General features: G+C 43.9%; 1 protein-coding gene and 1 long non-coding RNA gene across 3 annotated transcripts in view; both read left to right on the top strand.

Annotated features, from left to right (window-relative positions):
- Positions 1 to 15,534, top strand: part of megf8 (multiple EGF-like-domains 8) — a 28,918-nt gene extending 13,384 nt beyond the window's left edge. The window contains exons 20-44 of one of the 2 annotated variants that reach the window (XM_025061444.1): positions 254 to 367; positions 487 to 570; positions 1,682 to 1,921; positions 2,008 to 2,192; positions 2,877 to 3,090; positions 3,203 to 3,443; positions 3,555 to 3,687; positions 4,514 to 4,764; positions 4,846 to 4,956; positions 5,119 to 5,237; positions 5,350 to 5,587; positions 5,704 to 5,875; positions 6,085 to 6,248; positions 7,158 to 7,293; positions 7,437 to 7,668; positions 7,772 to 7,898; positions 8,030 to 8,240; positions 8,336 to 8,550; positions 9,033 to 9,228; positions 9,366 to 9,534; positions 10,385 to 10,577; positions 10,659 to 10,829; positions 10,929 to 11,059; positions 11,616 to 11,748; positions 11,927 to 15,534. In XM_025061444.1, the coding sequence (XP_024917212.1) occupies positions 254 to 367; positions 487 to 570; positions 1,682 to 1,921; positions 2,008 to 2,192; positions 2,877 to 3,090; positions 3,203 to 3,443; positions 3,555 to 3,687; positions 4,514 to 4,764; positions 4,846 to 4,956; positions 5,119 to 5,237; positions 5,350 to 5,587; positions 5,704 to 5,875; positions 6,085 to 6,248; positions 7,158 to 7,293; positions 7,437 to 7,668; positions 7,772 to 7,898; positions 8,030 to 8,240; positions 8,336 to 8,550; positions 9,033 to 9,228; positions 9,366 to 9,534; positions 10,385 to 10,577; positions 10,659 to 10,829; positions 10,929 to 11,059; positions 11,616 to 11,748; positions 11,927 to 13,417 (5,671 nt within the window). In that variant the 3' untranslated portion in view covers positions 13,418 to 15,534. Of the gene's footprint in view, positions 1 to 253; positions 368 to 486; positions 571 to 1,681; positions 1,922 to 2,007; positions 2,193 to 2,876; positions 3,091 to 3,202; positions 3,444 to 3,554; positions 3,688 to 4,513; positions 4,765 to 4,845; positions 4,957 to 5,118; positions 5,238 to 5,349; positions 5,588 to 5,703; positions 5,876 to 6,084; positions 6,249 to 6,371; positions 6,508 to 7,157; positions 7,294 to 7,436; positions 7,669 to 7,771; positions 7,899 to 8,029; positions 8,241 to 8,335; positions 8,551 to 9,032; positions 9,229 to 9,365; positions 9,535 to 10,384; positions 10,578 to 10,658; positions 10,830 to 10,928; positions 11,060 to 11,615; positions 11,749 to 11,926 lie in introns of both variants that reach the window. The other variant, XM_017038019.2, reaches the window with a different exon arrangement.
- Positions 15,535 to 17,269: 1,735 nt separating this feature from the next.
- LOC107989402 (uncharacterized) overlaps positions 17,270 to 17,815 on the top strand; it is a 1,480-nt gene continuing 934 nt past the window's right edge. The window contains exon 1 of the long non-coding RNA XR_001760918.2: positions 17,270 to 17,421. This is a non-coding gene — a long non-coding RNA (uncharacterized LOC107989402). The remainder of the gene's footprint in view (positions 17,422 to 17,815) is intronic.

The raw sequence follows: 17,815 nt of genomic DNA, 5'->3' as shown, positions 1-17,815 counted from the left end.
TATGAATAGCACGTTGCTAATAACCGGCGTCGGCGCTTTCAAATAAATCTTTATTGACAGCTGTCTGTAGACAGGACAGTCGACTGCTCGTACAGTGTGTGTGATCGTATCAACGACAAGATTTTCAACACTGTGTATCATGTCGATACACAGTAACGAAAGCAATTCCGTTCCTCCGTTAACCTGAGATCCGTTTGTCATCCGTTGAGCCTTCGCTCATTAATCGATTCCTTTCATTTTCTCCACCCGACAGTGTCCATTCAGTTCCCCAGTGTAAGCAGTGCTCCTCATTAAACACATGTACGACCTGTCTGCAAGTATTCCAGTGTGGCTGGTGTGGTGACTACAACAATCCTACCATAGGAAAGTGAGTATGGAACTGTGTGTACAAATCTGTCTCACTATTATGACAAATGAGGCTGGGTTTCTTCAAATGTATTATAGTCGGTTAGTCCTTTTTTTATTAAATCTATGTTTTTTTTTTAGATGTTTACGAGGAGACTGGTCAGGAATGGACGATCCCTCCGTGTTCAACTGCAGCGTGGCTGTGGCTGAAGCAAGGGCTGCTAAGTATGCAATCTACTATTTACCCAAAAAAAACGTATGCATGCAACCTAAAAAAGTTATTCTTGAAAGTAGTCTACTGCAGGTAGCAGGTAGCAGAGGTGGGACCAAGTCCTTGCTTTGCGAGTCATAAGTAAGTCTCAAGTCTTTGCACTCAAGTCCGAGTCAAGTCTCAAGTCAAGACAGGCAAAGTCCGAGTCGAGTCCGAAAAGTCAAGACTGAAAAGTGTCAAGTCAAGTCCCAAGTCCTTACGTTTCTGTTTCGAGTCCTTTTAAACAAAATAATAATATATTTCCACAGATCACTTTCGGTTTTGGAGAAAGTATCAAGTCTTTGCACTCAAGTCCGAGTCAAGTCTCAAGTCAAGACAGGCAAAGTCCGAAAAGTCAAGACTAAAAAGTGTCAAGTCAAGTCCCAAGTCCTTACGTTTCTGTTTCGAGTCCTTTTAAACTAAGTAATAATATATTTACACAGATCACTTTGGGTTTTGGACAAAGTATCAAGTCTTGTCGAGTCAAAGGGCTCGAGTTCAAGTGAAGTCACGAGTCATTGACGTTAAAGTCCAAGTCGAGTTGCAAGTCTCTTTACATTTTGTCAAGTGGAGTCTAAAGTCATCAAATTGATGACTCGAGTCTGACTCGAGTCCAAGTCATGTGACTCGAGTCCACACCTCTGGCAGGTAGTCTACTGTATAGCTGTAACTACTATTAAATACTATTAATACGTAGTATTTATATAAGTTACAAATATCATACATTGTTCTGGGTAATGTATATGTTTTTTAAATTTATTATTATAAGTTAAGAAACTCAACAGCATGGACCGAACACAACGACTTTGCGGGCCGCATTTGGCCCCCGCGCCTTGAGTTTGACACATATGGTCTAATGGCATTGGCCGTGGAATTGTGTTACAGAAAATGGCACTTGTTTTATTTATATTATACGTTTTTCACATTACCTTTGCCGTTGAAGTTGTTTTTATTTGTAAATATTTATACTGTCCTATTTTTATAAATTTAAAAAACGAAAAATGATCTTCTTTTTTTTTTTTTTTTTTTTTTAAGAGATGTTTTGATCATGTCTTTAACGGTGGCATTTTCGTCCTTCTCCGTCAGTCCTGCGCCCCAGACCTCGGCACCGCCTCGCCCCCTGGAGATGGAGCTGGAGTTGGAACACTTTGATGACGAAGAGCAAGACGCCGTTTGGTCCTATCCCACCTGCCCGGATGTTGAGGAATGCAGACTGGGTCTTCATAACTGTCATCCCTTTGCCACGTGCATTAATACGCCCACCTCCTACGAGTGCCATTGTGAGAGAGGATACACGGGGGACGGGACGTTGTACTGCAACCAGACGTAGGTTTTCACCTGGGGAATTTGGGCCTCTGCTGATATGCAGGACCATACTTATTGTTGATCCTTCACCCCCGGCCCCTAAACAGGTGCTACAACGAATGTCGTGAAGGTCAGTGTACCGGGAGTCCAAGATTTGAGTGCGAGTGTTCCCTGGGTTGGACATCTGACCCTGCCACTCTTGTTCTGAGTGGTGTGGAATGTGACGTGGACTGTGGCTGCAACTTCCACTCCACCTGTATCACTGCTCCAGGGATCTGTGACGAATGCCTAGGTAAAACACCACCTACTTTACATACTTTTAAAATGAAACCCGCTTTTGAAACTTTTTTTTTTTTCCCCTGCTTCTCTTGAATAATATCATAGTTGTGATTCGCCCCTCCTTACAGCGGTCAGGCCTTTCCTGTGCTTTGAAATTTTTTCCAGACATGATAGACAGATATGTCCGAAATTTTGGTCAGCTGACTGGAGCATTCCTCCCTCAGTGCGCCTGCGCAACGTTTTAGTCACCATGGCGAGGCGTCGGTGCCATGAAAATATGGAGGCGGGATTGATAGAGCTGTGGCACTGTCCACAATAAACATAATAAATAATAAATAAACAAAAAAAAATACTGAGCACGTCTATTGAGCCATCTCCGACTCCAGATGCCTCTTCTTTTTCGAATTTTCAACGCACAGTATCGCAGCAATCATAACGGCAGCCTTCTTCTTCTATGAATAGCACGTTGCTAATAACCGGCGTCGGCTCTTTCAAATAAATCTTTATTGACAGCTGTCTGTAGACAGGACAGTCGACTGCTCGTACAGTGTGTGTGATCGTATCAACGACAAGATTCTGTGCTTTGACATTTTTTTTCCAGACAGCAATATAACTATGATCAATCACAAAAGTACTGAGTGGCTATATTCAACAAGTAATCGGAACTTTTCTTTTTTTTTTTTTTTTGTCCTCTCAGATTGGACAACGGGTCCCCACTGTGAGCACTGCCGCCCTGGTAGCTTCGGTTCCGCCCTAGCAGGTGGCAGAGGCTGTGTTCCGTGCGAGTGTAATGGCCACGGTGACCCACTCCAAGGATACTGTCACAACCAGACAGGCCAGTGCTACTGCACCCACAACACTCAGGGGCCGCACTGTGATTCCTGTCTTCCTGGCTACTACGGTGACCCTAGGTATGCAAATATTTAACATGCACTTCAATCTGTTCTCCTATTTTCAGCAGGTACACAAAAAAGTGTATTTTCTAATGTAATATTTTATTGTTGCGACTTGCGACTTTGACAGGAACAACGGAACATGCTACCGCCAGTGCCAGGGTCGCTCGGTGTTGCTGTCCCCGACTTCGTCCTCCACTGTACCTCTGTCCTCTTCCCTCGGCTGGCAAAGCGGTGCTGAAGGGAAAGGCGGGCTTTCTCATTGCCTGTGGGTCTTATCTGTGAATGAAAACCTCAGACCGTGTACATCTCGACAGCTGTGTCCTCCTATAGCCCTCACTCTTCTCCCGGACTCCCATACACATTGCAAAGTGGGTACAGAGTTTGACTTTGTCCTACCAACAAAATAACCGGTCGCTTGTAGGTATTGTCTAACTCTTTCTATTCTTTTTTTTTTTTTGTTTTTTTTTTTTTTCCCCCAGAACTCGTATGTTTATGTTTTTGATGGTCTTCCCCGTTTTCTGGGTAATGGAGTCGTGCACTCGGATTACAACCTTATCGGAGCGTTTTGTGGAACGACAAGGAATCATCCCATCACAGTGGAAGCTACATCAGGTATATGTTATGTTGAGACAATCACTCGTCAGTTTATAAGCTGGTCAACCAACATATACAGCAGAGGTGGGTCGTATGAACTGAAACGAATGACGTGTAAAAGTCAGTTAGTAAAGGCTAAAATGCTAAAAATGATTTTAGACTTTTCATGGGTCAGGAGCAGATAGATGGAGCTTTGATGTGAACTGAAACGAATGACATGGTCACAATGGGACATGTTTGGTGTGGCCCGATTAAAAAGACAAACGGGCCACATCTGGCCCCCCGGCCTTAGTTTGTCCTTGCCTGATATAGTCATGGATGGACATTTTTTTTTACTTCCGATCCGATTTTGGATTTGGATATCGGCTGATACCGATACTATTCCGATACTATTGCTTTAATGTTTTTATTATACGCAGGTATTTCCCAAAAGCACCTTGAGGTTAGTATAAGATAAAAAAAAATTTAAAAAAAAGGAAGTCAAAAATACAGGAAACTATGTTAACAGGAAAAACCCCAGCCTTAAAATAAATATGTGACTGTATAGGTTTGAAATTGAACATTTTTTAAAGTGCAATGTAAACATCTTATAACAACATGTGCATTTGCGCGTGCGGGAACTACTTGTCAACATCTTATAACAACATGTGCATTTGCAGCAGGAACTACTTGTTATTGTAACTTGGCAGCTGGTGGACTCGAACCTGAAGCCTTCCGGACCCAAGTCTGCTTCCTTAACCACTAAGCCACCACTGCCCGATTGACCAGCTTGACCAACAGTAGACTTAACCTAAATGATGCTGATGGTTTATTAACATGATCTTACCTTCTGTCTGACCGTCAGGCATTATCTCAGTCTACTTCGAAGCCAACGTGTCTGCCAACAAACCACAAGGGTTCAATGCATCTTTCTGGGTGCGCCGATGTCAGCAGAGGACCGACAAGGGAGACGACGGCTCACCGATATGTCCAGGTGGAGGCCAATGCCAAAGCGGGGTCTGCCAGTGTCCTCAAAGACTCGTTGGACCGCGCTGTGACCGGCCGGTTTGCCCTCAGGACTGTGGCGTGGCGGAAGGACGCGGAGTTTGCAATGTGGTAAGCGCTTTAGAAATGTACGGTTTTTATTTTAAGAATACTTACCTTTGATGCTTTGATCATATATTTTCTTTGTTGTAGTCTCTGGGCATGTGCGTGTGTTCGGACAATTGGGTTGGCTCTGACTGCTCCGTTCCTCGGGACGCCAATGCCCTGATCTGGGAAACACTGCTGGACACACATTTCACAGTGGTAATGGCACAGACAGTGAATTCATTGTTTTGATGTTTTGTTTTTATTTAGCATCTGGCTTAGCTGGTAGCTTAAATGGTAAATATATGTTTATTTAAAAAATACAGAAGGACTCTACATGTTCCTAATTCCCATTCCCTACTTTCTTGTGTGTTTTGACAGAACCAAGCCCACAGGTTCCTTCATAGAATGGGCCACACTCTAGTATCTGGACCACAGGGAAATCTCTGGATGTATGGAGGACTTTCTCTGTCAGAGGGCATTTTAGGAAATGTCTATAGGTGGGAGGCAACAAAATTCCTTATGCGATAATGAGCACCTAGAACTAGGAATTTTGCACCGTGTCTAAGTTGTCATGTCACATTTTTTTTTTTTTATCTCACTTGCACTTAGATATTCCGTGTTGGAGAATCGATGGACCCAAATGTTGACCAGCTCGGTAGATGACGGCTCAACCCCTAGCTCTCGCTATCAGCATGCTTCTGCACTGCTCACTCTCCATGACTCTGTCTCGGGAACCCCCCGAGACACCCATAGCCTGATGTTTGTGGTGGGAGGTGTGACCCAAAACGGCGTTGCCTCAGATACTTGGAGTCTCAATCTCAGCAGCTTAGTCTGGAGGGAACACAAGGTTAGTATTTACTTAAAAAAAAACAATTTAATTTACTCTATAATATTTAACACTTCTTTGCGAAAGTCCAATTTTTCACCACGTTAACGTCATATACTTCTGCTGCTGCTTAACAGAGCTCAGTGCTGCCCCCGGTGGCAGGCCACACCCTGACTGTGCGCAGAGACTCGTCTTTGCTCCTGATTGGAGGCTATTCTCCAGAGAATGGTTTCAACCACCATCTGTTAGAGTTCAGCCCACATACAGGGAATTGGACCATAGTGCCGCACCTTGGAACGCCCCCTACAGGTTACTTTTTGCTTTTCAAGAATTTAAATTGAAATATCAAATGTATATCTCAGTGACTATTTGTTTTTGTTTTTTTCATCCTTGTATCTTCGTGAGTTTATTTTGTGTTTTTTTTTAGCTAAATTTGTAAGTGAGCGGTAGGATTAGGAGGAGCGAGACGTGCGGTTTGGTACTCAACGTAAGACATTTTGCTTTTTCGTCCAATTCAGGGTTGTATGGTCACTCAGCGGTCTACCACGACCAGACTGATGCCATCTACGTTTTTGGAGGTTATCGCTTTCATGTAGAGACAGTGGAGCCTTCGGGCGAGCTTTACAGTCTTTACTATCCCAACCTCACGTGGTCTCTGCTGGTACCCTCGCAGGGTAATAAGGTAAGATGCTAACCATGGCCGACTCAAAACGCAAGTCAGAGAGCCAGAGCAGTACACGACCGACGGTAACCGTGTTGTTGTTTTTTTTTTTTTTTTGTTTTTTTTTTGGTCGTTGCTCCGTAGCCACTGTCCCGTTTCTTCCATGCCGCCTCCCTAATCAAAGACACCATGGGCGTCGTCGGAGGGGGGACTGAAACAGAAGACTACAGTAATTCAGTGTACCTCTATCAGATCAACTGTAACACTTGGATAAAACCAGGTAATCATCATCACCAGAATGTTGATGTTGCCGCAGATTCGCTCTCCGTGAAGTCAGGCTCGACCGTGCCAATCGTTTTTTGTTTTTTTTTTTTTTGTTTTTTTTTTGGTCGTTGCTCCGTAGCCCCTGTCCCGTTTTTTCCATGCCGCCTCCCTAATCAAAGACACCATGGGCGTCGTCGGAGGGGGGACTGAAACAGAAGACTACAGTAATTCAGTGTACCTCTATCAGATCAACTGTAACACTTGGATAAAACCAGGTAATCATCATCACCAGAATGTTGATGTTGCCGCAGATTCGCTCTCCGTGAAGTCAGGATCGACCGTGCCAATCGTTTTTTGTTTTTTTTTTTTTTTTCGTTGCTCCGTAGCCCCTGTCCCGTTTTTTCCATGCCGCCTCCCTAATCAAAGACACCATGGGCGTCGTCGGAGGGGGGACTGAAACAGAAGACTACAGTAATTCAGTGTACCTCTATCAGATCAACTGTAACACTTGGATAAAACCAGGTAATCATCATCACCAGAATGTTGATGTTGCCGCAGATTCGCTCTCCGTGAAGTCAGGATCGACCGTGCCAATCGTTTTTTGTTTTTTTTTTTACATCCTTGTATCTTCGTGGGTTTTTTTTTTGTTTTGTCGTTGCTCCGTAGCCACTGTCCCGTTTCTTCCATGCCGCCTCCCTAATCAAAGACACCATGGTCGTCGTCGGAGGGAGGACTGAAACAGAAGACTACAGTAATTCAGTGTACCTCTATCAGATCAACTGTAACACTTGGATAAAACCAGGTAATCATCATCACCAGAATGTTGATGTTGTAACACTTGGATAAAACCAGGTAATCGCAGATGCCGCAGATTCGCTCTCCGTGAAGTCAGGATCGACCGTGCCAATCGTTTTTTGTTTTTTTTTATCACGTTTCTCTCTTCAGTCTCGGCTGTCGGAGATCCCGTGAATCATTCGTTGTCCCTCGCTATGACAAGCTGGGGTGGTCGCCTCTTCTTGGCCGGAGGCTTTAACGGTGTCACACTGGGCAGACTCTTAACCCTGACTGTGCCCTCGGACCCCTGTGGCCTGCTCACAACACCAGAGGCCTGCAACACCACTACAGGCAGCTGTGTGTGGTGCAGGGGAGGCTGTGCGTCTTCTGATAGTGCCGAGAGGTAGCATGGATTCAGTACACGATTGAGTCAACTCAAGACTTCACTTGTTCTGTCACTAACCCCCCCTCCCGTCCTCCGTCTCTCACTCGCAACGGCCTCTCAGAATGGGATGTTTGGCAGGCCACTCGCCCTGTTCACCAACTCCTCGTCTACCAGACCAGTGTCGAAGATTGAGGACCTGCAGCGAATGCTTGGCGCGACACCCCAAAACGTTTTCAGGTCCATCGCAGGTAATGTGAACATTCAGAACCGCTGTTTATCTCTCGGTCCGAGCTCAAATCAAAAACTGAAAGTGACATCCAGAGGCTTTGTATTAGTAGGATGTTATTGTTTTGCTGACTTTAATTGCGTGCTTTTGCAGCACGCTCTTCAGTGCAAGTGGTGCACAAACTGCCCGGAGGGGGCTTGTATCGGCACCGCCGTTAGCTGCACGTCGGAGCATGACTGTCGAATCAACCAGCGAGAGATTTTTCTGTCCAGCAACTGCACTGAAACCAGCTGCGAGGCGTCCGACTGCTCCAAGTGCACTGCTTCTGGAAAATGCATGTGGACTCGCCAGTTCAAACGCACAGGTACGGACGGTAGTGGTGTTGTAGAGATCGGTACAATGTTTATCTGTTGTGGATACAACAACGTTTTTGCAAACTCCACTCAATCCTCTTTCCAGGTGAAACGCGGCGCATCCTGAGCGTGAACCCGACCTACGACTGGACGTGCTTCAGCTACGCCCTGCTCAACGTGTCACCCATGCAGGTGGAGTCCTCTCCTCCTCTGCCGTGCCCCCCACCTTGTCACACTCTTCACAACTGCAGCCTGTGCCTTGGCTCGAGAGGCTCGGATGGGGGATGGCAGCATTGCGTTTGGAGCATGGCACTGCAGCAGGTGTGACCGATTCTGAAAATCACATGATGTCAAACCGTCGTTGATGTTAGAAATCTTTTAAACCAACTTTTTCTAATTTGGACATGTTATATTTGTGATCTCCAATATCCAACGCAGTTACATGAAGGGCAACTAACCGTAATTTCCGGACTATTGAGCGCACCTGAATATAAGTCGCACCCACTAAATTTAAAGCGCCCAGGACACCACTGCACATGACCAAATGTGACCTGAACATGATTTGTGACAGGCAGCTGGTGGACTCGAACCTGAAACCTTCTGGACCCAAGGGCCGCTTCCTTAACCGCTAAGCCCCTACTCCCAGCTCCCGCATAAACACATTCAGCTTTTAAACACAGCCACTGAATACCACTCCGCTCTCATATGCCAGGCCTTTGTGCGACACTGTGTCAACCGTGCTCTAACTGTTGGTCGTTGTATTTTAGACATTGGGTTTTATGGGGGGTTTTTTTTTCTTTCAGTGCATGAGCCCATCCTTTGTGCCCTTGCGATGTGAGGCAGGTCAGTGTGGTCGTTTGCTCTCTGGCGGGGACTCTTGCTCACCCCAGTGCCATCAACTCACCCAGTGCTCCCAGTGCATTGCTCGGCCCCAGTGTGGCTGGTGCGGAATCCGTGAGGGCAACGGCGCCGGACACTGCCTGCAGGGTGGACTTGATGGTAAAATTTTTTTTTTTTTACTAAAAGAAAGATTAACACCGACTAGCTGTTCTTCTTCTCCAGGTTGTTTTTTTTTTTTGTTTTTTTTTTTTTTGGAAAACGAAGTAACTCACCATTTATGTAAATGTAAATCTTAGGGGCAAGTGAGGGTATTTGTCCTCCGAGGAACAGCAGCTGGTCTTTCCTTCACTGTCCAGAGGAGGATGAATGCGCCAATGGCCATCACAACTGCAACAGCACTCAGAATTGCCACGATCTATCTGAGGGATACCACTGCACTTGTAAGCAGGGCTACTTGCTCAGCAGGTGAGGCCAAGGATGGAGAACAAATTTAAACACCTCTCAAGCATTGTCTCTGCGAAAGATGTTCTTCTTTATGGAAATCTTGAGGATCTCGAGGATGTTTCTCACCTGTTTCTTCGATGCAACATATCAAATATTTTTTAATTCTATAAAAGAGATCATATAAACTTGATACAAATGTCTAATATTTCTAAGAGGTCTTTATTTACGGGTGTTTTTTTTTTTAAATGTGATCGTTCTCAGGGTTGAAAAACCAGATTAGCTAACACAGTATGATACCTTTTTTTTTTTTTTTTCATTAAGAAGTCATGTTGTGCGCAGCGTTAATTTGCTGATGCAACTGTCTGTAGAGGTGTGATCCTAACACGTGAGGGAGATCCACAAAGTGAGAGAACTATCAGGCAGCGATGAGCACAGTGGCGCCCTAATGTAAAAATCATTTTCTACCCCATCTATTGGGGAAAAGTGTGTACTGCAGTGAAAAGACAGAAGTATAATGATATATATATATATAAATAAATGATACGATTTGGAACATTTTGGTGGACCGGATTAAAAAGCTGAACGGGCCGCATCCGGCCCTCGGGCCTTAGTTTGACCATGTCTGGTTTAGCCGACGGCCTGCCCCCAAACACAGGGATGATGTGCAATACTGGTTGAACTACACTGTTACATTGAAAAATTTAATAGACGTTTATATGTGTGGTTCGTTTTTAGGAATCTTCTGTCACAATTCAAGATAGAAAAATATCACGACCAACCACAATTATATATATATATATCTAATTTTTTTTGTTCTTGTAGTAACGTTGTAGTTAAACCATCATTTTTCCTTTGTGATTCTTCTCTCTAGTCTTTCCGGTCAGTGCGGGCCAGTGTGCGCACAAGGCTGTTTGAACGGAACATGTGTCTCTCCAGGCGTCTGCCTGTGTCACTTTGGGTTTGTGGGGGACAACTGTTCCTTGCAGTGCAGCTGCAACAAACACAGCAACTGCGCTGGTGTCACCAAACCAGATGTTTGTCTGCAGTGTCACAATAACACCATAGTGAGTATCCAAATGAAATTGACATAAAAGTCATTCATTCATTCTCACCCATTCATTTTTTGCCTTTTCTCCTGACACTAGGGGAAGCAGTGTGAGAAGTGTAAGCCACTGTTCGTGGGCTCGGCCAAGGGGGGTGGGACTTGTCATCTGTGTCGGGAGTTTTGCAACGGGAACAGTGATATTTGTTTGTCTCGAGACGAACATAAGAAAGCCCTGGAAAACCCCCAGCTCTTTCCTCTCGACCTCAGCACGGTAAGTGTCAGCGCAAGGAATTCGACTCCCATTGGATGAGGAAGTTAATAGACACTTCTTGTTTATTGTATTTGATATTTTCTAAATGATCTTTTACAGATACAGAACTTTGTGTCAGAGGGTCCCACAGAAGACAACGCTGTGTGTGTAAACTGCCAGAATAACAGCGTGGGGGACAGATGTGAGAGCTGCCTCAGTGGCTACTTCCTGTTGGATTCCAAGTGTGAGAAGTGAGTATGGCTCTGGATTTTTTTTTTTTTTTTTTTTTTTGGAAGATTAGACCCTGTCAATTTTCATTGAATTGGAAAAAGTGCCGTTTGTTGCAAACTTCATTGTGGAAAAATATTTTCCAATTATAATAATTATATAAAATCTTCCAATTATTATACTGTGCCTGATATGTCTTTTAAAAAATACATTGAAAAAATAAAGAAAGAAATGTATAGAAATATACTCTATATTATATTAACTATACTAAGTTTTTTGAAATATGATGTCATCACAATTAATTCCTTTTTTTTTTAAAAAAAAAAACACTCCTGAAAAATACTGCGTTTCCCCGTATTGGTCCCAAAGGTTTGTCGCCATCTAGTGGCGATGAGAAAAATTGCGACTCCTTATGAATATTTTTTGTGTTCCAGCAGGCTTTGCTCGTAGTTTTCAAGAGTGTGATTACAGTTATGATAAGTGTCATGTGATATGAAACATGTTTTTAACTAAATACATTGTCCTTTTTTTCCTTCTAATCAATGTTTTTTTTATTTTTTTTTTTTATTTCAACTTCAGATGTCAATGTAATGGTCATGCAGATACATGCAATGAACAAGATGGCACTGGGTGTCCCTGCCAAAACAACACGGAAACATCTTCGTGTCCAGGGAGTCCTCAAAGTGACCGCAAAGATTGCTACAGGCAGCAGGTGCGCAATGCTAGCGCTAGTAGCTCTAAATACTCAGTGTGACCATGTGTCATTTTTCTTTGTCGAAGTCACGTTGTTTTTCAGTGTGACCATGTGTCATTTTTCTTTATCGAAGTCACGTTGTGTTTTGAATAACATGTTGTGTTTTTTTTTTTTTGTTTGTTTTTATTCATTTCAGTGTGCCAAGTGCAAAGACTCCTTCAATGGCACACCAGTTAATGGGCGTCAGTGTTACCGTCAGTTCAACGTGGACACGGAGTGCTGCTTTGACCCCACGTCCCAGACCAACTGTTTCCACGATCCCGCCATCCGTAACCTCCCCAAGGGACGCACCGTGTTCTTCGCTGCCCAGCCGAAGTTCACCAACGTCGACATCCGCGTCACCATTGACGTCACCTTCGGTGAAGTGGAGATGTACGTGTCCAACTCCCATGACACGTTCATTGTGGACGTGGACCGCTACACGGGGATTCACACCATCAAGATAGAAGAAGAATCGGGAACTCGGGGAACAACGGCTGGCGTGGACAAGGATTTACCGCTCTCTCCTATTAAAGTGTTTGCCAACACTTCCACGTCCAGCTTTGGAGGTCCAGTGCTTTCCCACAACCCATTGCTGCTTCAAGCGAAACCCACAGGCAGCGAAAGGGAAATCAGGGAGGAATGGGCTGAAGGACTGATTTCTTACATCACCGTCTGGAAGCCGCAGACGGTACTGATTGTGCGCAGTGTCAGAGACAGGGTGGTCATCACTTTTCCCCACGAGGTGCACTCCCTGAAATCCAGCCGTTTCTACATCGCTCTGAAGGGCGTGGGAACGGACGAGAGGCACGGCGAGTCCCAGGGCCTGCTCTTTCTGCGACAGGACCAGGCCCATATTGATCTCTTTGTGTTCTTTTCCGTCTTCTTCTCCTGCTTTTTCCTCTTCCTGTCCGTCTGCGTCCTCCTCTGGAAGGTGAAGCAATTCCTGGACTTCCGAAGGGAGCAGCGTCGCCACATCCAAGAGATGACCAAGATGGCGTCGAGACCCTTCGCTAAACTCACCATATATCTTGAACCTGACGAACCCCAGCTCATTTACCTCCCCTCGACTGGCGGAGGGGTTGGAGGCAACACGGCAGCGCTCGCTCACGCCCGCGCCAACAAGCTGGGGGGAATGGTAGTGGGCCAGAGGGGGCGAGCTGGAGCTATCGCCTACAAACATGACTCCGGCCTGGGGCCCACGGCTCACCATCACCTCACCCTGGGCGTAGGGGGCAACAGCGGGCAGCACCTCCCGCTGCACTACCTGAACACCCACCACTACGCCAACAACACTGCCGGTACCCCAGCCTCACATCACCACCATCCATCCACGTACACTGGCTACCAGCATTTCTGTCGCTCCGACCCTTTCCTCTCGCAGCTAATGGGATTCTCCTATTCTACGTTTAAAGTGGGGCCGATCACCCTGGAGCCCACTGACGATGGCATGGCCGGTGTGGCCACCGTTCTCTTCCAGCTGCCCGGTGGTGTTCTGGCTCCGAACCGCGCTTGTCTTGGCTCCGCGCTGGTGACTTTGCGACAGAACTTACAGGAGTACTACGGCCACAGCAACGGAGGGGGCCATCCAGGGACAGGGATAGGGCGCAAGGGGCTTCTGGGCCATCAGCCCCTGACTACTATGTAGATAATGAAATATATATATGTAAATAAAATGTCAGGAGACTTATGGAGATTGGTCCTAAATGTTTCTCCGTGCGTAAATTAATTTCATTAAAAGAGGGCAATAGGTAAGATGACGAAGTTAAAGGGTTAGTTCTGTTTTTTTTTGTTTTTTTTTAATTATTAGTATGCTACTGACGGATAGTGCTGATCGCACTGACGCCCTTACAGAGCGACGTAAGCTTTAACTAAAATGTGTCTGCCAGCAGTGGCGTAAGGAGAACAAACTGCAAACGGGCCGCGATTTCAGGAAATAGGCGGCTTGAGTTTGTTTTTGTTTTTCATGTCCCTGCATTGATGGCGACACTGTCGGAGAGAGGTTCTTATCACAGAAGGCAGCTTAATGTTTCATGTGACCACATATCTGAAAACCTGGACTATCCCTTTTTGGTTACCACGAGTCTCTTGAACGGAGTTGTACATACACTGTATTATGAGTTGTTAAGTGTCTTGGGTTGTGTTATAAATGACTACACTCATGTCGGTGTCTGTCGTGACCAAGTTTGGCGCTAGCTAAAAGTGCAATACAGCTGCTACGCTTCGCGTCAACGAAACGGCGACTGCGGTAACCGAGGAAGTACGAGTGCATGGCAGTCAGTCTCACCAAAGGCTGAAGTTGTTTTGGAAAGATATGGTCTGCTCATTTTATCATGACCGACATGTGCTTTATATTCTGAATGGTGACAATCAAAAATTTGAAAGGACAACAAAGAACTCTTTAAAAAGGTTTTCAAAATGCGAACGCCTTTGATTGTCGGCTCTGTGCAGGAAAAAAAAAAAAAAAGGTTCAAAGGAATTTGGAGATGGTTTTCATATCAAACTTGATGTACATTACTTATGAGTGTACAGCGGTCCCTCGTTTGTCGCGGTCGATTTCTGCGAAGTGGTGACACCATATTTACGCGCAGTAAAATGATGATGACTTTTACCGCGCAGCCGTTGATTGATTATACGTCTCTCCACAGGGTGGTGCCATTTCTTCTTTCCGAAGGTGTATCCGTAGTAGTAGCAGGAACTGGCTCTTTTTTGCGAGGCTGCCGAACATCGTGATCGGCAGTTGCTTCCGCCGCTCCTTTTTCCAGTCAAAGAGTAGCTTGTAGGCAGTCACGACATCGTCGATTTTATTGCAAAGTTGGACCGATCGAACCATATCGTCGTCCCATTCCTGTGACATCTCTTGCAGATCCAAATCCGGGATACGGTATATTTTATATATACAGTTTTCAAAAACCCGCGAAGTCGTGAAACCGCGAAATATCGAGGGACTACTGTAACACTAAATATGGCGGACAGCGTGATTATGTTTATGGTGATCAAGCCTCTTGAGTTTGTTCCATATATTTATTGACCTGTCGTGTTTTATTGTTATTAATGTTGTCTGAACTGTGCGATGCACCGTTCACAGGACCTTATGACATGGTAACATTTTCTGAATCTTCTGTGAGAGGTGGTATGTGAAGGATTACTTCAAATATTATTTGAATATTTTGATTATGTATCGATCTAATGGCGCAACCAAACTCTGTACAGACACGGAGAGGCTACGAGCATGGTGATAAAATTCTGAAGAAAAAAAAACAACAACTACGCTATTTAGCTCCTTTCAGGCAAAGACTGCATCGGTGTTAATATAGCCTAGCTTAGCTACAGTACGTGTTGCTCATCATATCCAATTTGGATCTACTCAATCTAAAATACTTCACGATTTCTTCAATTGTATATCAAGAGCTGTGTTCACGAATTCTCCCGGTGAGAGGCTTTTGTTTTTTTTTTAAATGACTGATGTACCCATTATTTGGGTTTTGTTGACGTTAAAAAGTATTTGTTTCTTTTGCACTGTGCGGAGGCGATAGGCCCCGATATTCATGTGAAATTGGATGAATTGTTGCTGGGCACTCATCGTCATGGATGGTGAACGTTCACAGCATCGTTAAGCAGATCGAGCTTAAATATAAATATTGTCCATATTCAGAACTCAGCATTTTAATGCATCATTGTTTATTGTACTTTAATTTACATTACGTCTGTACTTACCTGCTCCTGGATTGTTTGTTTATTTTGTAAAAAAAAAAAAAAAAAAAAGGGAACAGTGTTGTACAAACAATGCCTCAAGAGTCTTGGCTGAAATAAAGTCTGCGGAATAAGAGTGTCGTTGTGTGTGTGAAATGTATCTGCATGTAAGGCAGATGTGTGAGCAGCTACGCAAACAACTATACAGTGGAACCTCGAGATACGAGCGTCATCCGTTTCAGGACCGAGCTCGTAACCCGAGGTGCTCAAATCGTTTTTTCGCAAAAAATTAAAAAAAAAAAATTTGTTCGGTTACTCTAAAAAACGTCCTTATTAGTGCTAATAACAATAAAGAAAACGTGTTTTTAATTGCTGTAGAGACGACAAAAAATTATAGTATATAAGGATTACTGTGATATAAAATAAAATGTGGTTTTAATTATGAGTTCCTACATTCGAGACTTATCTCGTACTTATCTCATAGAAAATCACGTAGATAACGCTACGTACGGAAGGGATGCTTAACGGAAGTCGCCGAGCATGTGAAGTAAGTCTTGGCTGAAATAAAGTCTGCGGAAACAAGAGTGTCGTGTTGTGTGTGAAATGTATCCGCATGTAAGGCAGGTGTGTGAGCAGCTACGCAAACGCAAACGTTTTTTCGCAAAAAATTAAAAAAAAAAAATTTGTTCGGTTACTCTAAAAAACGTCCTTATTAGTGCTAATAACAATAAAGAAAACGTGTTTTTAATTGCTGTAGAGACACAAAAAATTATAGTATATAAGGATTACTGTGATATGAAATAAAATGTGGTTTTAATTATGAGTTCCTACATTCGAGACTTATCTCATAGAAAATCACGTAGATAACGCTACGTACGGAAGGGATGCTTAACGGAAGTCGCCGAACATGTGAAGTAAACGAGTGAAGCGGCGTGGGCTGCTCCGAGTGCTCGGCCACCTAGCGTCGGCGTCCGTAAGCGCGCTCGTATCTCAAATCTTTACTCGTATCTCGAAGCAAAAATGTTCTACTCGTATGTCGAGACGCTTGTATCTCGAGGTTCCACTGTACTATCAAACTGTGGATGTTATGGTTAATGTTAATATGGGGACAGTGAAGGAAAATACTGAGGTAAATGTGTGAGGGTGCTTTAATAATTTTCTACGCCATCTATTGGGGAAACGTGGGTATTGCAGGGAAAAGGCAGACATGTAATGATAATATAAATAAATTATATATCGTTCAGCGGGCGGGATTAAAAAGCTTAAGGGCCCGCCTCCGGCCCCCGGGCCTTAGTTTGACCATGCCTGGTTTAGTGTCTTAAAGTTGAGTCTCTTAAAGCAAAGTATCACCTCAATGATTTGAGTTGATGACAGTGAAGACGCTACGCTATATTTGATCATGAAAACACCAGGCAGGTTGAAAGCAATCATTTCACTGTTATTAGTCATTAAATGTGAAGTGTTCTTCCATAAACGTGTAGAAGCCAACTACAGCTTTTTTGGTATTATTTCAATTATAATTTGGTGTCTTTAGTAAGGTAATAATGTTATTCACTTATTATATTTGTTTGACGTTGTATATACAATGAAATACGTTATTCTAGTTTCAAGTTTGTCACAAGTTTACGTGACACACGTGCCTGGAATTGAAGAAAGAAAGAAAGAAAGAAAGAAAGAAAGAAAGAAAGAAAGAAACACACAAAAATTGTTCTGTCTAAAACTATTAAATAGACAGAAAGAAAATATAGACCAAGTGAAATTGGACAGTTTCCCACGGTACACGGTATGTAATTGGTAAACGGCGATAGTAGTAGAATCCTCAAAGACGATTGGTCAAAAGATCCGGAAGTGCTGGGCTTTTCCTGTGTAAAACGCTCAAATAAATAAATAAATAAATAAAACAGCTAAAGTCAATGGCGGCGTTTGTAGCTCTGAGAGGCGGTTGTTGCCATTAACACGGTAAGTCTCTGAAAACACTCAGTAATGCTGACACAGTCGCACACGCAAGAAAAGTACGACAACAGTCTTCGCTGCTACAGCCTCCGAGCTAGTGCTCGTCGAAAAATCACACAGCTTAGCTGTTATGCTAACGGCGGATAAAATGAAAGAGCACTTCGTCCTCCTCTAATGTATCTGTCTGATGCCTGGTCTCTGACACCAACAGAGAATATTAAAGTGACCACAGAAATGTTAACTTTAGAAAAGATGTGGTTTAGGCTGGGGACCATTCGTTGTTTTATGTCAGTTTAATCATAATGCAGACGAGGCGACTGTTTTTGTAATAAAAAAAAAATAGGTAAAGCATTCATAAATGAATTCATATTATATACGACGGTAGCATTTGCTAGTTTAA

The sequence above is a fragment of the Cynoglossus semilaevis genome, chromosome 13, assembly GCF_000523025.1.
Source record: "Cynoglossus semilaevis isolate Cse_v1.0 chromosome 13, Cse_v1.0, whole genome shotgun sequence".
In the NCBI taxonomy this organism is placed as follows: domain Eukaryota; kingdom Metazoa; phylum Chordata; class Actinopteri; order Pleuronectiformes; family Cynoglossidae; genus Cynoglossus; species Cynoglossus semilaevis.
This window is presented reverse-complemented; position numbering and strand designations above follow the sequence as displayed.